This window comes from Entelurus aequoreus, linkage group LG17, assembly GCF_033978785.1.
Source record: "Entelurus aequoreus isolate RoL-2023_Sb linkage group LG17, RoL_Eaeq_v1.1, whole genome shotgun sequence".
Classification (NCBI taxonomy): Eukaryota; Metazoa; Chordata; class Actinopteri; order Syngnathiformes; family Syngnathidae; genus Entelurus; species Entelurus aequoreus.
In genome coordinates this window covers 6,463,420-6,484,219 of record NC_084747.1, presented here as the reverse complement: position 1 = coordinate 6,484,219, position 20,800 = coordinate 6,463,420, and the positions used below count along the sequence as shown (strand labels likewise).

At 39.2% G+C, this 20,800-nt stretch overlaps 1 protein-coding gene across 5 annotated transcripts in view; it reads left to right on the top strand.

Moving 5' to 3' along the window:
* LOC133632213 (membrane-associated phosphatidylinositol transfer protein 2-like) overlaps window positions 1–20,800 on the top strand; it is a 154,892-nt gene that overhangs the window by 121,588 nt on the left and 12,504 nt on the right. The window contains exons 12-19 of one of the 5 annotated variants that reach the window (XM_062024510.1): window positions 10–129; window positions 2,338–2,552; window positions 2,623–2,798; window positions 5,052–5,222; window positions 10,641–10,793; window positions 13,309–13,473; window positions 15,221–15,511; window positions 15,838–15,986. In XM_062024510.1, coding sequence (XP_061880494.1) covers window positions 10–129; window positions 2,338–2,552; window positions 2,623–2,798; window positions 5,052–5,222; window positions 10,641–10,793; window positions 13,309–13,473; window positions 15,221–15,511; window positions 15,838–15,986 — 1,440 coding nt within the window. The remainder of the gene's footprint in view (window positions 1–9; window positions 130–2,337; window positions 2,553–2,622; window positions 2,799–5,051; window positions 5,223–10,640; window positions 10,794–13,308; window positions 13,474–15,220; window positions 15,512–15,837; window positions 15,987–20,800) is intronic. The other 4 variants (XM_062024511.1, XM_062024512.1, XM_062024513.1 and 1 more) reach the window with 4 other exon arrangements.

Below are 20,800 nucleotides of genomic sequence, written 5' to 3'. Positions count from 1 at the left end.
TTTCTTCAGGTCTGCCTCATCGGGGACTGTGTAGGAGGAATATTAGGGTTCGATGCTCTGTGCAGCAGCAACCAGACTGTCAATGAAAGCCAGAACAGCAGCCGGAGGGGCAGTCTTGTCAGTGTGCAGGTAACAAAAAACAAGCTTTACACTGCAAAAACTGAAATCTAAGTAAGATTACCGTAATTTCCGGACTATAAGCCGCACCTGACTATAAACCGCACCAGCTAAATTTAGGGGAAAATACAGATTGCTCCATATATAAGCCGCACCCGACTATAAGCCGCAGGGTTTTGATGTGTAATTACCGTAGTATATAGGGGTTCCTGCTACCACGGAGGGGATTGTCGGGACAGAGGTGACTGTTTGGGAACGCAAAGCGTCCCATTTATTAACAATAAATCTTTCAATCATTCAATCAAACTTTCACATCTTTGACATGGCGAACAGCATTCGTGCAGAGTACAAATAATACAACGGTGCAAAGTAATACAAAGTGCTCACCTGTACGTTATCAAAATAACCAGCCTACCGGTATATGAAAAGTCAGTCTTTAATCATTGTGTCATCGTCTTCCTCCTGCGTACTAAAACCACCAAAATCCTCTTCGTCGGTGTCGGAGAAGAACAGGCCGTAAATAAGCCGCACCCTTGTATAAGCCGCAGGGACCAGAACGAGGGGGAAAAGTAGCGGCTTATAGTCCGGAAATTACGGTAAATATCTCAAATAAGGGTGATATTTGCTTATTTTCTGTCTAATAAGATAATTCTTCTCACTAGGCAGATTTTATGTTAGAGTGTTTTACTTGTTTTAAGGGTTTTGGTCCTAAATGATCACAGTAAGATATTACAGCTTGTTGCTGAGATTTGATGACCTATATTGAGTAAAACATGCTTGAAACTAGAATATCAACTGTTGCAAAGCTGTGTCATCAACACTCACAAGTATAAAACTACTTTTTTATAGTAACAATTTCTTATTTCAAGCATGGAAAAAAAAATCATAACTTTGACACAATTGTGTCTCATAATTAAAACAGCCAAATGGACTTAGCTGTTGTATTTTCAATGAAACAATAGAAAATACGTACTCCTATAGTAGTACAGTTGGCACAGTACAGTAAACGGACAGTTAATATTTAAACATTTAACATTTCAAACAATTTTGAACAGAAATAGTTCATGCACATTCAGATAAATTCCTCAAAATTACAATTAAAACATTTTTGGCCGGGGGCCGGGCTGTATATATGCGCACTAATTGACTGTAAAAGCACTCACTTGGCGCGATGATGTCATGTTATCCATGGAAAAATGCATTTTTAGACCATATGATTTGCCTGAGCGGCTAGGAAACCCCGAGAGTAACAAGCGCTTGCCTTGTTGCCTTTCCATTAAGAACAATAAATTAGTTTTTAGTATAAGTTTGCTGGTTTCAAGAAATGTAATGCCGAGCGCATATCATTATGTCAAGATAATAGCACTAGCATTTACTTAATCTAAGAATATTTTTCAACATATTGAGCAAAAAGGTCTCTTTTTTTTTTTTTTCTACCAAGAAAAGTGCACTTGTTATTAGTGAGAATATACTTATTTTAAGGTATTTTTTGGGTTCATTGAGGTTAGCTAATTAGGGGCCGAGTCCCTTTGGGACAGAGGACCCTATTGTATTTCTAGCGTTTTATTATTATTATTCCGCCGCCTCTTTGAGCTGTAATTTGACCCCCTTAACATGCTTCAAAATTTACCAAATTGGACACACACATCAGGACTGGCGAAAATTGCGATCTAATCAAAAAACCAAACCCCAAAACTCAAAATTGCGCTCTAGCGCCCCATACGAAGAAAACACAGACAAAACTGCTTGTAACTCCCAGTAGGAATAACGTAGAGACATGAAACAAAAACCTCTATGTAGGTCTCACCTAGACCTAGATTTCATACACAGGAAGTTTGCAATTCCCCCTTCAAAACAAAAGTTGAGTAAAAACAGTCACCTTTTTTCAAACATTATCTCCTCTGAGCGCGTTTGTCGTGTCGGCTTCAAATTAGCACAGGAGAGAGATTGAACCCTTCTGATTAAAAGTTGATGAAAGAGTTTTAATTACTGCTCCGGTTTGGATATTATGAGCCCTCAAAGTCGGTCCCGTCCATCGCTGCTTGCAGCTTTAATTTCACTTGTTTTGGAAAGTCTTGACAAGCCAAATTTTCTTGTTCTATTGGCCGATAATTTTGCTTAGTTCAAATAAAATACCCCTCATTTTTGTTTAGTTTTTTCTTGTTTTTGAACACTGACTTTTTGCAAAGCTGTTCACATTCACACGTATCACTCCCGCAGGACCAGGACCTTCTCTCTCCAGGCACCATCATCAATTGCGGGCAGGGTTCCGCCTCACCGACCCTGGAGGGCAGCCGGCACCTGAGTCGCAGCAACATCGACATCCCTCGTACGATGCCGAGTGAGGACAACAAGAGACAACTGCCACGCAAGAGAAGCGACTCTTCTACCTACGAGCTGGACACCATAAAGCAACATCAGGCCTTCCTGTCCAGGTGCGCAGGACAAATACTGTTCTCTAAATATTATGACAGTCTCCGCCATGACTTTGTGTCGTCCTTCCAGCTTGCACTCGAGCGTCCTGCGGGGAGATGTGACCCCGCGCAGGTCCAGCAGCAGCACCATGCTGGACGGGGCCATGCTGGGGAAGTTTGAATTTGAAGTGTCTGACTTTTTTCTCTTCGGCTCTCCACTGGGCTTGGTGCTGGCTCTAAGGAAGACTGTCATCCCCATGCTGGACGGTAGGCCATTATTGTCACTTTTTTGTTACATACAAGTAGGGATGATGTTCGAAACCGGTTCTCCCGATTGTTCGATAAGAAAAGAACCGATTCCATGGATTCTAATCCCTTTTTGAGAACCGGTTCCCGTTATCGAAGCCACTATACCGTATTAGTGGTTAGAGCAGGGGTGTCAAACTCAAATACAGAGTGGGCCAAAATTGAGAGTGAACAAAATAACCTTTTAATAGGGACCCAAACAAGTTTTGCATTGAATATTGAACAAGCAAGGCTTATATAACTTTATAGTGACATGCAAAATCGAGTTTCAAATAACAATAATAATAATAAAAAAATATCAATGGCATATTAAATACAATTTAAATAAAAATGGAATGCCTCTTTTCTATTTGCAGCCTTCTGTGGTAAATATCAACAATAACTTTTTCCACAGGCTAATAAATTTGAAAATAAAATAACAATGAATAAACCAACCATTCAGGACTTTAAACTGCTCAGTTTGCAACACACTGATCTAATCTGATGTGACACCTGCCATCTTTTCTTGGATGCTAGTTCATTAATGTCGGGGCTCAGGCTTTGAGCTGAGGCAACCTTCATTATCGAACGAAGGTGTTCATCAGTCATTATATCTCGTAGTCCACCCCGGACCACAGTCTTGGGGGCGTGCCTTAAAGGCACTGCCTTTAACGTCCTCTACGAGCTGTCGTCACGTCCGCTTTTCATCCATTCTAACAACGTGCCGGCCCAGTCACAAGATATGTGCGGCTTCTGTACGCACACACACGTGAATGCAAGGCATACTTCATCAACAGCGATACAGGTTCCACTGAGGGTGGCCGTATAAACAACTTTAACACTGTTACAAATATACGCCACACTGTGAATCCACACCAAACAAGAACGACAAACACATTTCGGGAGAACATCCGCGCCGTAACACAACATAAACACAACCAAACAAATACCCAGAACCCTTTGCAGCACTAACTCTTCCGGGACGCTACTACAAAATACACCCCCCCCCGCTACCAAACAGCGTAAAATGTATCTTCTTTGTGAATTTTGACCAATTATTGACATTCTTTACAAAGTTCAAACTTCCATAATAGAATGCATGAAAACATACATCGTGGTCGTCTATGACAGTGTTTTTCAACCTTTTTTGAGCCGAGACACATTTTTTTCATTGAAAAAATCCAAAGGCACACCACCAGCAGAAATCATTAAAATATGAAACTCGATATTGACAATAAAAAGTCGTGGGATATGACTTCAAACCATAACTAAGCATGCAACACTATAGCTCTTATCTCAAAGTAGGTGTACCGTCACCACCTGTCACATCACACCCTGACTTATTTGGACTTTTTTGCTGTTTTATTATGTGTAGTGTTTTAGTTCATGTCTTGCGCTCCTATTTTGGTGGCGTTTCCTGTGTTGTTGGTGTTTTCCTGTAGCAGTTTCATGTCTTCCTTTAAGCGATATTCCCCGCGCCTGCTTTGTTTTAGCAATCAAGAATATTGCAGTTGTGTTTATCCTTCTTTGTGGGGACATTGTTGATTGTCATGTCATGTTCGGATGTACTTTGTGAACGCCGTCTGCTCCACACGCCGTAAGTCTTTGCTGTCGTCCAGCATTCTGTTTTTCTTCACTTTGTCGCCAGTTCAGTTGTAGTTTCGTTCTGCATAGCCTTCCCTAAGCTTCAATGCCTTTTTTTTTTTTTTAGGGGCACTCACCTTTTGTTTATTTTTCAGTTTAAGCATTAGACACCTTTTTACCTGCACACTGCCTCCCACTGTCATCTGAAAAATTGTGATCACGATTAGCTACCTGCTGCCACCTACTGATATGGAAGAGTATTACACGGTTACTCTGCCGACACTCAACAACAACACATCATTTGCAGACTAATTACTGGTTTGCAAAAAATGTTACACCCCAAATAGGTGAAATTAGATAATCTCCCACGGCACACCAGACTGTATCTCACGGCACACTAGTGTGCCGCGGCACAGTGGTTGAAAAACACTGGTCTATGAGCATACCTTTCTTGTTTAGTGTTGAGCTGTGTTGATTCATACTGAATATAAATAATGTTGAGCTAAATAAACAGTCCATCAAAAGTGAGCATTATTATGATGTTTTTTGTTTAAACGTATGAAATTGCACCTAATATTGTTGCCTGTGACGGTTTTTGCATGCAGCATGTTCCTTTCTCATATCTCCCGTGTCTTTATGTCCCCCTCCCAGTGGCCCAGCTGCGTCCCGCCTGTCAGCAGGTCTACAACCTATTCCACCCCGCCGATCCTTCCGCCTCCCGCCTGGAGCCTCTTCTGGAGAGGAAGTTCCACCTGTTGCCTCCCTTCAACGTGCCCAAATACCAACGCTTTCCCCTGGGGGATGGAAATTCGGCTCTGCTGGGTGAGATCCCCCATGTGACGTACTCACTGTAGTAGATCAAAATAGCTTTGGTTAATAATATGCAATCAAGACCGCCAGTGTGGTTCTGACTTACACACACACACGCGCATAAGCATAAATACGACACTGTCACATGTGGGTGTTGTCTTGTTTTTCCATCAACATGCACTAGAAATGTTTTTTGTGGCACACTGTAAGCATTGTCTGACAGGAAAAATGCAACATTTTTCTTGTTCGTGCTTCAGCGTCTCTCGTGAAGCATTTAATTCATACAGCTCCCCAACAGTGTGTGTCCCTCACGAGAAGCACAATATTGCACTTCACTGACCAACATCATGTATATCACATACAAAAAAACAACATGACAGTGGGACAGGAGGAGACAAACGTTAGCAACACTAGCATAGCAAGCTACATGCTAACATTACGCTCAAATTTGAACAGCAACATCATGCTAAGTCAGCTTAAAGGCCTACTGAAATGAATTTTTTTTATTTAAACGGGGATAGCAGATCTATTCTATGTGTCATACTTGATCATTTCGCGATATTGCCATATTTTTGCTGAAAGGATTTAGTATAGAACAACGACGATAAAGATTGCAACTTTTGGTATCTGATAAAAAAAAGGCTTGCACCTACCGGAAGTAGCGTGACGTAGTCAGTTGAACATATACGCAAAGTTCCCTATTGTTTACAATGATGGCCGCATGAAGTGAGAGAGATTCGGACCGAGAAAGCAACAATTTCCCCATTAATTTGAGCGAGGATGAAAGATTTGTGGATGAGGAAAGTGCAAGTGAAGGACTAGTGGGGAGTTGAAGCTATTCAGATAGGGAAGATGCTGTGAGAGCCGGGGGTGACCTGATATTCAGCTGGGAATGACTACAACAGTAAATAAACACAAGACATATATATACTCTATTAGCCACAACACAACCAGGCTTATATTTAATATGCCACAAATTAATCCTGCATAATAACACCTGCGTGTTTGTTACGCTAGCTCCTAGCTCCTCTGCTAGCTCCTAGCTCCATAGAACACGCCAATACAATTCAAACACCTGATCAACACACACAATCACTCAGCCCAAAAGACCGTTCACCTAACCCAAGGTTCATAAAGCTTATATATTTTTAAAAAGTTACGTACATACGCAAAAAAAAGTTGCGCACATACGGTCAAGCGATGAAATGTTTAGAAGCCAAAGCTGCATACTCACAGTAGCACGTCTGCGTCTTTGTCATCCAAATCAAAGTAATCCTGGTAAGAGTCTGTGTTGTCCCAGTTCTCTACAGGCGTCTGTGTACCGAAGTCAAAAGTCCTCCTGGTTAGAGTCTCTGTTATCCGAGTTCTTCCATCTTGACTGCATCTTCCGGGAATGTAAACAAAGAAGCGCCGGCTGTGTACTGTTGTTGCTGACTACGTTCGAAAAATACGTCCATTTCGCACCGACAACTTTCTTCTTTGCTTGCTCAGCTTCCTTCTCCATAATGCAATGAACATGATTGCAACAGATTCACGAACACAGATGTCCAGAATACTGTGGAATTATGAAATGAAAACAGAGCTTTTTCGTATTGGCTTCAATGTGGAAGGCATACCCGTGTTCGCCGGTCTACGTCATGCGCATACGTCATCCTCAGAGGCGTTTCGAACCGGAAGTTTAGCGGCAAATTTAAAATGTCACTTTATAAGTTAACCCGGCCGTATTGGCATGTGTTATAATGTTAAGATTTCATCATTGATATATAAACTATCAGACTGCGTGGTCGGTAGTAGTGGCTTTCAGTAGGCCTTTAAAACGAAATTGTCAAGACTTAGACTTCGACTTAGACAAACTTTAATGATCCACAAGGGAAATTGTTCCACACAGTAGCTCAGTTACAATGATGGAAAGTGTAAGGATGGAAAGGACAATGCAGGTATAAATAGACTAAATATAGCGATATAGAATATAACATATATACGTAATATTTACATAATATATTTACAGTATGTTATATATACTGATATATTATGTAGGGGTGTAACGGTACCCAAAAATTTCGGTTCGGTACGTACCTCGGTTTAGAGGTCACGGTTCGGTTCATTTTCGGTACAGTAAGAAAACAACAAAATATACATTTTTTGGTTATTTATTTACCAAATTTGTAAACAATGGCTTCATCCTTTTAACATTGGGAACACTATAATAATTCTGCCCACGTTAATCAACATTAAACTGCCTCAAGTTGTTGCTCAGATTAAATAAAATGACAAAACTTTTCTTCTACATATAAAAACTGCAACATTAAACAGTTTCAAGTCAACTCATCATGCTTAATTTATTACAGCATTTGAGAAGCCTGTAGTTGATTTATTATGTAAATATTATATTTTTATGATAGCAGGGACCCTGCCATTCAAAACCAGGCTGCTCCATTACTAATGATTAATGTAACTATAGCTGAAAAAATGGTACAATAGCAATAGGAGAGACTATTCATCCCTGAACACCATGGAGTTCATGTAGGCTTAATGATGCACTTACATTATTATATCAACTATCAGAGACGGAAACTCTTCATTTAACATAATGTCCTTTTTTGCTGCTTCAACACAGCTCAATCAACACAGAAAAAGGTAAAGGGAAATAACAGACAGACAGGGCTTTGCTGTCCGTAACACACACACACACACACACACACTCTGCAAAATGAGCTAACGTTTCGCTAAAAGCAAATTAGCCATCACCCCATGCCAGGACTGCGAGCGAGCTGAACTGCCTTTTATATTTCTAGAAGGTCAACGGGCTCATAGTGATGTTACTAGTAGTTGACTGGGAGGTGTATATTATCATTTGGGGAGAGTCCGCTGCCTGATGCTTACCTGCTAAACGCTAAGCACTGACTACATGCGCTCTGAATACGCACTGCTGATTGGCTGTTACCGCTCTGTTTGTAACCAATCAGATGGTTGTGTGGGTGGGACAATGCTGGGTGCTGTGTAGAGGACTGACAGAGAAGAGGCAGAAGGAAGCGGAGGCGGCTACTTCATATGTTTGTGTGGAAACTCGTTCGGTACACCTCCGTACCGAAACGGTTCAATACAAATACACGTACCGTTACACCCTTAATATTATGTCTATATCATATATACAATATATAACAAGACTTGCAGCTTCCACCTCTGTAGCTCATTGACGGATAGTTGACAGAACTTTATTTTAAGATATGTAGCAAAGCCTGCTTTTTAATAAAAATTAAATTATTATGGGCCTATACATGGGGCAGAGTCATCTTGCTAGATGCAGGTCAAAGGTGGAGTCCAGTCCATAGTGGATCTAACATAATATTGTGAGAGTCCAGTCCATAGAGGATCTAACATAATAGTGAGAGTCCAGTCCATAGTGGATCTAACATAATATTGTGAGAGTCCAGTCCATAGAGGATCTAACATAATAGTGAGAGTCCATTCCATAGTGGATCTAACACAATAGTGTGAGAGTCCAGTCCATAGTGGATCTAACATAATATAGTGAGAGTCCAGTCCATAGTGGATCTAACATAATATAGTGAGAGTCCAGTCCATAGTGGATCTAACATAATATTGTGAGAATCCAGTCCATAGTGGATCTAACATAATAGTCAGAGTCCAGTCCATAGTGGATCTAACATAATATTGTGAGAGTCCAGTCCATAGTGGATCTAACATAATAGTCAGAGTCCAGTCCATAGTGGATCTAACATAATATTGTGAGAGTCCAGTCCATAGTGGATCTAACATAATAGTCAGAGTCCAGTCCATAGTGGATCTAACATAATATTGTGAGAGTCCAGTCCATAGTGGATCTAACATAATAGTCAGAGTCCAGTCCACAGTGGATCTAACATAATATTGTGAGAGTCCAGTCCATAGTGGATCTAACATAATAGTCAGAGTCCAGTCCATAGTGGATCTAACATAATATTGTGAGAGTCCAGTCCATAGTGGATCTAACATAATAGTGTGAGAGTCCAGTCCATAGTGGATCTAACATAATAGTGTGAGAGTCCAGTCCATAGTGGATCTAACATAATAGTCAGAGTCCAGTCCATAGTGGATCTAACATAATAGTCAGAGTCCAGTCCATAGTGGAATTAACATAATAGTGTGAGAGTCCAGTCCATAGTGGATCTAACATAATAGTCAGAGTCCAGTCCATAGTGGATCTAACATAATAGTCAGAGTCCAGTCCATAGTGGATCCAACATAATAGTCAGAGTCCAGTCCATAGTGGATCTAGCATAATAGTGAGAGTCCAGTCCATGGTGGATCTAACATAATAGTGAGAGTCCAGTCCATAGTGGATCTAACATAATAGTGAGAGTCCAGTCCATAGTGGATCTAACATAATAGTGAGAGTCCAGTCCATAGTGGATCTAACATAATAGTCAGAGTCCAGTCCATAGTGGATCTAACATAATAGTGAGAGTCCAGTCCATAGTGGATCTAACATAATAGTCAGAGTCCAGTCCATAGTGGATCTAACATAATAGTGAGAGTCCAGTCCATAGTGGATCTAACATAATAGTGAGAGTCCAGTCCATAGTGGATCTAACATAATAGTCAGAGTCCAGTCCATAATGGATCTAACATAATAGTGAGAGTCCAGTCCATAGTGGATCTAACATAATAGTCAGAGTCCAGTCCATAGTGGATCTAACACAATAGTCAGAGTCCAGTCCACAGTGGATCTAACATAATAGTGAGAGTCCAGTCCATAGTGGATCTAACATAATAGTCAGAGTCCAGTCCATAGTGGATCTAACATAATAGTCAGAGTCCAGTCCATAGTGGATCTAACATAATAGTGAGAGTCCAGTCCATAGTGGATCTAACATAATAGTCAGAGTCCAGTCCATAGTGGATCTAACATAATAGTCAGAGTCCAGTCCATAGTGGATCTAACATAATAGTCAGAGTCCAGTCCATAGTGGATCTAACATAATAGTCCATAGTCCATGTCGAGTGAGATCATCAATTTTTCTCCCATTTTAAACATGTTTTTAATGTTAGAATGTCATTAAAAGTCACTTTTACATAATAGGGGACCTTTTAACACCTCACAGGTAGTGTCTTATGTAACTCTAACACAGTTGTTATATACTGCAAATGTAAAAAGATGTTATGCTCGGTCACCTCCATTATTAGGTGAACCTAAATACCCCAAAAACACTTAACAAGCAGTTATTGAGTTCCACGGTACTTCATTTCATTTAAAAGGTGTCAGGTTTAAGCATGAAGGACAATATAATGTTATAAAAACTGCCAATATCTACGCCGCTGCAGTTCAAAAAGACAAGTGCTCCACTAAGAGCTCGACTTGCCTTTCTGTCTCATGTTCTTGCTTCATATGTTTTTGTGTCTTCCTTGTCCTCTGACCTCCCTCTGTAGTGGAGACAGTCCAGAGCAACGCTCAGCTGCTACTTGATAGCGGGCCTCCTCTGTCGCTTCGCTGTCAGGAGACCATCAGTGAGACGTGCATCCCTGTGCCGGTGCTAAACTGGCAGGAGGGCGGCCTCAAAGTCACACCCACCACTCTGGAGTGTGTGTAGCCTCTCCCGTCACCTGTACCCCTCCCTCATCCTCGCTCGCTTACCACCTTCATGTCCGCTCATCTCATTCATTTTGTCCACTTCCATCATATATAGGAATATGATGATATTAATACTGTACATGCTGCGGTTGACACCTAAATTCAAATAACCGTATCACTGCAAAAACTGAAATCTAAGTAAGATGAAATATCTCAAATAAGGGTGATATTTGCTTATTTTCTGTCTATTAAGAAAATTCTTCTCACTAAGCAGATTTTATGTTAGAGTGTTTTACTTGTTTTAAGGGTTTTGGTCCTAAATGATCTCAGTAAGATTTTACAGCTTGTTGCTGAGATTTGATGACCTATATTGAGTAAAACATGCTTGAAACTAGAATATCAACTGTTGCAAAGCTGTGTCATCAACACTCACAAGTATAAAACTACTTTTTTAAAGTAATCATTTCTTATTTCAAGCATGAAAAAAAAAAATCATGATTTTGACACAAATGTGTCTCATAATTTGCTGTTTTATTTTCAATGAAACAATAGAAAATACGTACTCATATAGTAGTACAGTTGGCACAGTACAGTAAACTGACAGTTAATATTTAAACATTTAACATTTCTAACAATTTTGAACAGAAATAGTTCATGCACATTCAGATAAATTCTTCAAAATTACAATTAAAAAAATGTTGGCCGGGAGCCGGGCTGTATATATGCGCACTAATTGACTGAAAGAGCATGCACTTGGCGCGATGATGTCATGTTATCCATGGAAAAATGCATTTTTAGACCATATGATTTGCCTGAGCGGCTAGGAGACCCCGAGAGTAACAAGCGCACTGCAAAAAGTCAGTGTTCAAAAACAAGGAAAAAGAATACAAAAATGAGGGGTATTTTATTTGAACTAAGCAAAATTATCTGCCAATAGAACAAGAAAATTCGGCTTGTCAAGACTTTCCAAAACAAGTAAAATTAGCTAACCTCAATGAACCCAAAAATACCTTAAAATAAGTATATTCTCACTAATAACAAGTGCACTTTTCTTGGTAGAAAAAAAACGAGACCTTTTTGCTCAATATGTTGAAAAATATTCTTAAATGAAGTAAATGCTAGTGCCATTATCTTGACATAATGATATGCGCTCGGCATTACATTTCTTGAAACCAGTAAACTTATACTAAAAACTAATTTCTGCTTCTTAATCCTGAGTATAAGTCGCACCCCCGGCCAAACTATGAAAAAAAACTGCGAATTATAGTCCAAAAAATACGGTATTTAGGTTGAGTGGTAATTTCTGGTTTATGATGCCCAGCTCTATTCCGCGCACACACAGAACCGCACTGCAAAAAGTCAGTGTTCAAAAACAAGAAAAAAAAAATACAAAAATGAGGGGTATTTTATTTGAACTAAGCAAAATTATCTGCCAATAGAACAAGAAAATTTGGCTTGTCAAGACTTTCCAAAACAAGTAAAATTAGCCAACCTCAATGAGCCCAAAAATACCTTAAAATAAGTATATTCTCACTAATAACAACTGTACTACTATATGAGTACGTATTTTCTTTTGTTTCATTGGAAATAAAACAGCAAAGTCCATTTGGCTGTCATCTGTTTTAATTATGAGACACAATTGTGTCAAAGTCCTGATTTTTTTTCATGCTTTAAGTAAGAAATTATTACTTTGAAAAAGTAGTTTTATACTTGTGAGTGTTGATGACACAGCTTTGCAACAGTTGATATTCTAGTTTCAAGCATGTTTTACTCAATATAGGTCATCAAATCTCAGCAACAAGCTGTAATATCTTACTGAGATCATTTAGGACCAAAACCCTTAAAACAAGTAAAACACTCTTAACATAAAATGTGCTTAGTGAGAAGAATTATCTTATCAGACAGAAAATAAGCAAATATCACCCTTATTTGAGATATTTAATCTTACTTACATTTCAGTTTTTGCAGTGACGTCAAACTAAGATTATTCTGACTGAAAACTCCAAATGTGATACAACTTTATTTGAATTGATAGTTTGAATCAAAATTGAGCATTACTATCTTTCTAAGGGCATATTTTGTATTTGGACACATACTTTTATCTTTTAAAACAACTGTACTGCAATTACTGCAGTGCAAAAGGGCAAATCCCTGTCAAATCTCATCTGTGGTTATCATCGCATTTGTGTCATGTGCTGTTTGTATCCCTCCCAGTGTGGTATTGTTAACAGTTTTGTGACTGTTGTGGTTGTGTGTATTATCAGTCAGTAATGTGTGGACTGTAGAAATACTTGTGATGAATGTTCAGAGGTAATCTGATTGTATAACAGGAGACATTACCACCATTATGATCTACCATACGGTGATCATTGTGCTACATTATTAACTGTTATCCTGGTACTACTGTGGTCCCTGAAAGTATCACATGTCTCCGTTAGCTAACCCTTCATTACCGTCGTCAGTGTGTGAGTGTCTTCCTCCTCTGTGTCACCTGTCTAACGGGCTCTCCTTGTTTCGGCTCAATAGCGGATGTTGTTCAGTCTCATGGTGGTGTCTTCATGGAAAGTTCGTACCCCTCATCCCCTGTAACGGTCCCCTTCTCACGGGGCCTGCGGCGAGCCAGTGAGGTCAGCATTGCCAGCCAGGTGTCAGGAATGGCAGACAGTTACACTGCCAGCAACATAGCCAACAGTAAGTGTTCTCTATGCCAAACAGTCTAACCCAACCCTCCACACACACACACACATATTCACTTTCCGATACTCTATCCGTAACACTCAACAATAGGGATGGGCATTCCGTGAAAGTTCCTTGGTTGTGGGAAATGTAATAATCACTTGTTTGAATATTGATATATTTTAAAATTCTGTGTAAAAGTATCGGGCCACCATCAGACGTGTTGCTCTAACTATAATGTGATGACCGTTCAAGACGAGCTTTATATTTATGTGATATAGTGGAACCTCAATTTACAAACTCGTGCCTGGTATGTTAACGTAACATATCATGGTAAGAGTCATTCAAATAAGTATAACATATAGAACATGCTATACGTTTACCAAACAATCTGTCACTCCTAATCGCTAAATCACCATGAAATCTTGTGCGTCTAGTCCAGTGGTTCTTAACCTGGGTTCGATCGAACACTAGGGGTTCGGTGAGTCGGGCTCAGGGGTTCGGCGGAGGTCAAGACACACCCGACTCGTCGTGTAAATAAAAACTTCTCCCTATCGGCGTATTACGGATACGGCAACAGCAGAAGTCACACTGGTTTGCAGGTGTGTAGTTTGTTGTGAGTTTATGCACTGTGTTGGTTTTGTTGTTTGAACAAGGTGATGTTCATGCACGCTTCATTTTGTGCACCAGTAAAAAAAACATGGTAACACTTTAGTATGGGGAACATATTCACCATTAATTAGTTGTTTGTTAACATGCAAATTAGTAAAATATTGGCTCTTAACTAGTCATTATTAAGTACTTATTAATGCCTTTTTCGGCATGGCCTTATTATAACCCTAACCCTCTAACTCTTACCCTAACCCTAACCAAATAACTCTAAAATAAGTCTTTGTTACTTAAAATATGTTCCCCTAGTGTCCAAATAACTCTAAATTAAGTCCTTGTTACTTAGAATATGTTCCCCTAGTGTCCAAATAACTCTAAATTAAGTCTTTGTTACTTAGAATATGTTCCCCTAGTGTCCAAATAACTCTAAACTAAGTCTTTGTTACTTAGAATATGTTCCCCATACTAAAGTGTTACCAAAAACATATAACTTTGTCTTGAATTTGAAAAAAAAAAAAAACATTTTATTGTTCACTAAAGAAGGGTTCGCATATGAAACTGGTGGGGTTCGCTACCTCCAACAAGGTTAAGATCCACTGGTTTAGTCTCTTACGTGAATGAGCTAAATAATATGATTTGATATTTTACGGTAATGTGTTAATAATTTCACACATAAGTCGCTCCTGAGTATAAGTCGCACCCCCGGCCAAACTATGAAAAAAACTGCGACTTATAGTCCGAAAAATACGGTATTTAGGTTGAGTGGTAATTTGTGGTTTATGATGCCCAGCTCTATTCCGCACACACACACACATTTACACACACTTCTTGTGCTTAGCCAGGTAGAGCAGGCAGAGGTCCAATGTAAGAGCGCCCCCTGTCATGTCTTTCACTCTTCTCCACTGTCTTCAATGTTCAATGCATTTGAATGCTGCATGCAATAAGTCGTAGCAGAACGTGCACTTTCAGCATCGTCTTCTCTCTTTTTGCTGGGGTGACCAAACAAAGTTTTGTGTTTTTTTTTATGTGGTTGTCCCACATAAATGTTGTAAGGTCCGGTCGATGTCTTCTAACTGATCTTTTTATCACTCAGCTTGCAAGACGGGACACGTCTGGGCACAGATGTTTAAAATGCTTCTCTTTGTTTTTGTAGCCAAAACACACATTTTTAATCGAACCAAAAGCTCCGGCCTTTTGTCCCAACTGGCCCTGTCGTCTCAAAACAAAATATTCCTGAAAAGCCCCCCCAAGTCCCGTAAGAAACAAAAGGCCAAGCAGGCCTGGCAAGAATCGTCCGAGGTGGATCTGCCGGCCGAGCGAGACTGGACCGAGACCGATACATGTGGCAGTCTAAGTCCCTCCGGCTACTCCTGCTTGTCACCCGGCCTGGACACTGCGATATGTGATCTGATATCGCTGGACTCCCAGGCGGAGGTGGATCAAGGTATTGCACCTGGAGGAGGCTACGGAACCTTTTCTCTCCAATCAAAATGTTATTCCACTCATGTGTTCCTGGAAAAGAATAACACGCAATTCCAGGACACCTTCTTTTCACACAGCCATTCTAAATCAAATAACCTTCCTCCTACTGCTATTGGATGTTTTTCGGTGTCTAATCTCCACAAAACCTTTCCTTCTGTAGAGGAACAACTGCTGGGATTGGTGACGATTGAGCTTCATTTTTTTTTTTTTTTTACTTCTTCATTCCTGTGCAACAAAAATTTAAGCGCCACCTGTTGTGCAAGCCCACTCACTGCATTCCCATCACAGTTGCAGCACGTTGGTGGGGCACCAAGCGGATGGACTTTGCCCTCTACTGCCCAGACGCTCTGACCGCCTTCCCCACCGTGGCGTTGCCTCACCTCTTCCACGCGTCCTACTGGGAGTCCACCGACGTGGTGTCCTTTCTCTTGAGACAGGTGATTAACGTTTTTGACCGGGCGCTATTTGCTTGAGATACACTGCAAAAAGTCGGTGTTCAAAAACAAGAAAAAAAATAGTACAAAAATGAGGGGTATTTTATTTGAACTAAGCAAAATTAAGAAAATTTGGCTTGTCAAGACTTTCCAAAACAAGTCAAAAAATTAAAGCTGCAAGCAGCGATGGACGGGACCGACTTTGAGGGCTCATAAAATCCAAACCGGAGCAGTAATTAAAAGTCTTTCATCAACTTTTAATCAGAAGGGTTCAATCTCTCTCCTCTGCTAATTTGAAGCCGACACGACAAACGCGCTCAGAGGAGATAACGTTTGAAAAAAGGTGAGTGTTTTTACACAACTTTTGTTTTGAAGGGGGAATTGCAAACTTCCTGTTGATTTTTGCTGGGGGTTGTCAGTGTATGAAATCTAGGTCTAAGTGAAACCTACATAGAGTGTTTTGTTTCATGTTTCTACGACATTCCTACTGGGAGTTACAGGCAGTTTTGTCTGTGTTTTTTTCCTAGGGGGCGCTAGAGTGCAATTTTGAGTTTTGGGGTTTGGTTTTTTGATTAGATCGCAATTTTCGCCAGTCCTGATGTGTGTGTCCAATTTGGTGAGTTTTGAAGCATGTTAAGGGGGTCAAATTACAGCTCAAAGAGGCGGCGGTACAATAATAAAACGCTACAAATACAATAGGGTACTCTGTCCCAAAGGGACATCGGTCCCTAATTAGCTAACCTCAATGAACCCAAAAATACCTTAAAATAAGTATATTCTCACTAATAACAAGTGCACTTTTCTTGGTAGAAAAAAAAAGGGGACCTTTTTGCTCAATATGTTGAAAAATATTCTTAAATGAAGTAAATGCTAGTGCCATTATCTTGACATAATGATATGCGCTCGGCATTACATTTCTTGAAACCAGCAAACTTATACTAAAAAATAATTTATTGTTCTTAATGGAAAGGCAACAAGGCAAGCGCTTGTTACTCTCGGGGTCTCCTAGCCACTCAGGCAAATCATATTGTCTAAAAATGCATTTTTCCATGGATAACATGACATCATTGCGCCAAGTGCGTGCTCTTTCAGTCAATTAGTGCGCATATATACAGCCCGGCCCCCGGCCAAAAATTTTTCAATTGTAATTTTGAAGAATTTATCTGAATGTGCATGAACTATTTCTGTTCAAAATTGTTTGAAATGTCAAATGTTTAAATATTAACTGTCAGTTTACTGTATTGTGCCAACTGTACTACTATATGAGTACGTATTTTCTATTGTTTCATTGAAAATAAAACAGCAAAGTCCATTTGGCTGTCATCTGTTTTAATTATGAGACACAATTGTGTCAAAATCATGATGATTTTTTTTTCATGCTTGAAATAACAAATGATTACTTTAAAAAAAGTAGTTTTATGCTTGGGAGTGTTGATGACACAGCTTTGCAACAGTTGATATTCTAGTTTCAAGCATGTTTTACTCAATATAGGTCATCAAATCTCAGCAACAAGCTGTAATATCTTACTGAGATCATTTAGGACCAAAACCCTTAAAACAAGTAAAACACTCTAACATAAAATCTGCTTAGTGAGAAGAATTATCTTATCAGACAGAAAAAAAGCAAATATCACCCTTATTTGAGGTATTTAATCTTACTTAAATTTCAGTTTTTGCAGTGTATTTATTGGAGCATTTCCAGTATTTCCAGTACCTACCTGGTCAGGCTTGGTTCGAAGTGTGCCGAGCCAATACCATTTGGGTGAGACAACCCGATGCTCTGGGTCCTGCAGTATTTTCTTCCATGGCATCTACTTTGCTGCCCTTAGTCTCCTCTCTGGGAAAATGTGTTGCATTTGTGTCTCATTTTCACTGAGTTGGTACCGTGCAGTTGAAAAAGTGGAATAGTACTTGACCCTTGTGCAAGATTAAGATTGACTACATCAATCAATCAATCAATCAATGTTTATTTATATAGCCATAAATCACAAGTGTCTCAAAGGGCTGCACAAGCCACAACGACATCCTCGGTACAGAGCCCACATAAGGGCAAGGAAAAACTCACCCCAGTGGGACGTCGATGTGAATGACTATGAGAAACCTTGGAGATCTTAGGATCCAAAAGCGACCCACTCAAATAAGTCAGCAATAAATTATACATTTTTTAATGCTTTAAATATTTTAACAACTTCAAATCCTACACTGCAAAAACTGAAATCTAAGTAAGATTAAATATCTCAAATAAGGGTGATATTTGCTTATTTTCTGTCTGATAAGATAATTCTTCTCACTAAGCAGATTTTATGTTAGAGTGTTTTACTTGTTTTAAGTGTTTTGGTCCTAAATGATCTCAGTAAGATATTACAGCTTGTTGCTGAGATTTGATGACCTATATTGAGTAAAACATGCTTGAAACTAGAATATCAACTGTTGCAAAGCTGTGTCATCAACACTCACAAGTATAAAACTACTTTTTTAAAGTAATCATTTCTAATTTCAAGCATGAAAAAAAAAATCTTGACTTTGACACAATTGTGTCTCATAATTAAAACGGATGTCAGCCAAATGGACTTTGCTGTTTTATTTTCAATGAAACAATAGAAAACACGTACTCATATAGTAGTACAGTTGGCACAGTACAGTAAACTGACAGTTAATATTTAAACATTTAACATGTGACATTTCTAACAATTTTGAACAGAAATAGTTCATGCACATTCAGATAAATTCTTCAAAATTACAATTAAAAAAATTTTGGCCGGGGGCCGGGCTGTATATATGCACACTAATTGACTAAAAGAGCACGCACTTGGCGCGATGATGTCATGTTGTCGATGGAAAAATGCATTTTTAGACCATATGATTTGCCTGAGTGGCTAGGAGACCCCGAGAGTAACAAGCGCTTGCCTTGTTGCCTTTCCATTAAGAACAATAAATGAGTTTTTAGTATAAGTTTGCTGGTTTCAAGAAATGTAATGCCGAGCGCATATCATTATGTCAAGATAATGGCACTAGCATTTACTTCATTTAAGAATATTTTTCAACATATTGAGCAAAAAGGTCTCTTTTTTTGTACCAAGAAAAGTGCACTTGTTATTAGTGAGAATATACTTATTTTAAGGTATTTTGGGGTTCATTGAGGTTAGATCATTTTACTTGTTTTGGAAAGTCTTGACAAGCCAAATTTTCTTGTTCTATTGGCAGATAATTTGCTTAGTTCAAATAAAATACCCCTCATTTTTGTATTTTTTTTTTTTCTTCTTGTTTTTGAACACTGACTTTTTGCAGTGTATGCATCGTGTTAGGGGCGAGGTTACACCCCAAAAAAACTGTTTCTTGTTTTTCAATCGGCAAGAATGAGATTCATTAGATTTTCATAGAAAAAGCATAGTAATATACCAGAATTATTGTCTATTAAAAATATCAGTTATAATGGGAGTCAGTAGGGCAGAAAAAAAGTCTTATGAGAAATTGTGTATACTTTATTTTCTATCCTGTTCTAACAATGTTGCAATCAAAAACTCAATGGAATAGTTTTTTCCTGGCGTAATTTCAGACTTGAACTGAACGATCATGTCAGTTGAGGATCACATGTATTGGGCCCTAGAGTTACACACAGAGGTGGGTAGTAACGCGCTACATTTACTCCGTTACATCTACTTGAGTAACTTTTGGGATACATTGTACTTCTAAGAGTAGTTTTAATGCAACATACTTTTACTTTTACTTGAGTATATTTATAGAGAAGAAACGCTACATTTACTCCCCTGCTATGAATCACTGTCAAATGTACATCGTGTGGGGACATTTATTAACGCACTGCAGACACACACACACACACACAGTCGCACACACACACACACACGCATGCATACAAACACCAATCAGAAGTGCACAGTGTGTTCCCAGGTGCAGCCCACACCTATCAGTTTATGGTTTGCGTAAAGGCTAACTTGTTATTTTCCTTTGTAATCTCTGCCTACTGAGCCTATGGTGCTGTTAAGTTATTGTGGCTCAATTTGCCTTAATTTTTTTTTATTTTAATGTATTATTATTTAATATATTATTGTTTTAGTTGCTTAAGACAGAGTTTTTCAACCTTTTTTGAGCCAAGGCACATTTTTTCGTTGAGAAAATGCGGAGGCACACCACCAGCAGAAATCATTAAAAAACGAAACTCAGTTGACAGTAAAAAGTCGTCGTCGTAATTGTTGGATATGACTTTAAAGCATAACCAACTATGTATCAATATAGCTCTTGTCTCAAAGTAGGTGTACTGTCACCACCTGTCACATCACACCCTGACTTATTTGGACTTTTTTGCTATTTTCCTGTGTGTAGTGTTTTAGTTCTTGTCTTGCGCTCCTATTTTGGTGGCTTTTTCTCTTTTTTTGGTATTTTCCTGTAGCAGTTTCATGTCTTCCTTTGAGCGATATTTCCCGCATCTACTTTGTTTTAGCTATCAAAAATATTTCAGTTGTTTTTATCCTTCTTTGTGGGGACATTGTTGATTGTCATGTCATGTTCGGATGTACTTTGTGGACTCCGCAGTAAGTCTTTGCTGTTATCCAGCATTCTGTTTTTGTATACTTTGTAGCCAGTTCAGTTTTAGTTTTGTTCTGCATAGCCTTCCCTAAGCTTCAATGCCTTTTCTTAGCGGCACTCGCCTTTTGTTTATTTTTGGTTTAAGCATTGGACACATTTTTTACCTGCACGCTGCCTCCCGCTGTTTCCGACATCTAGAAAGCAATTAGCTACCGGCTGCCACCTACTGATATGGAAGAGTATTACACGGTTACTCTGCCGAGCTCTAGACA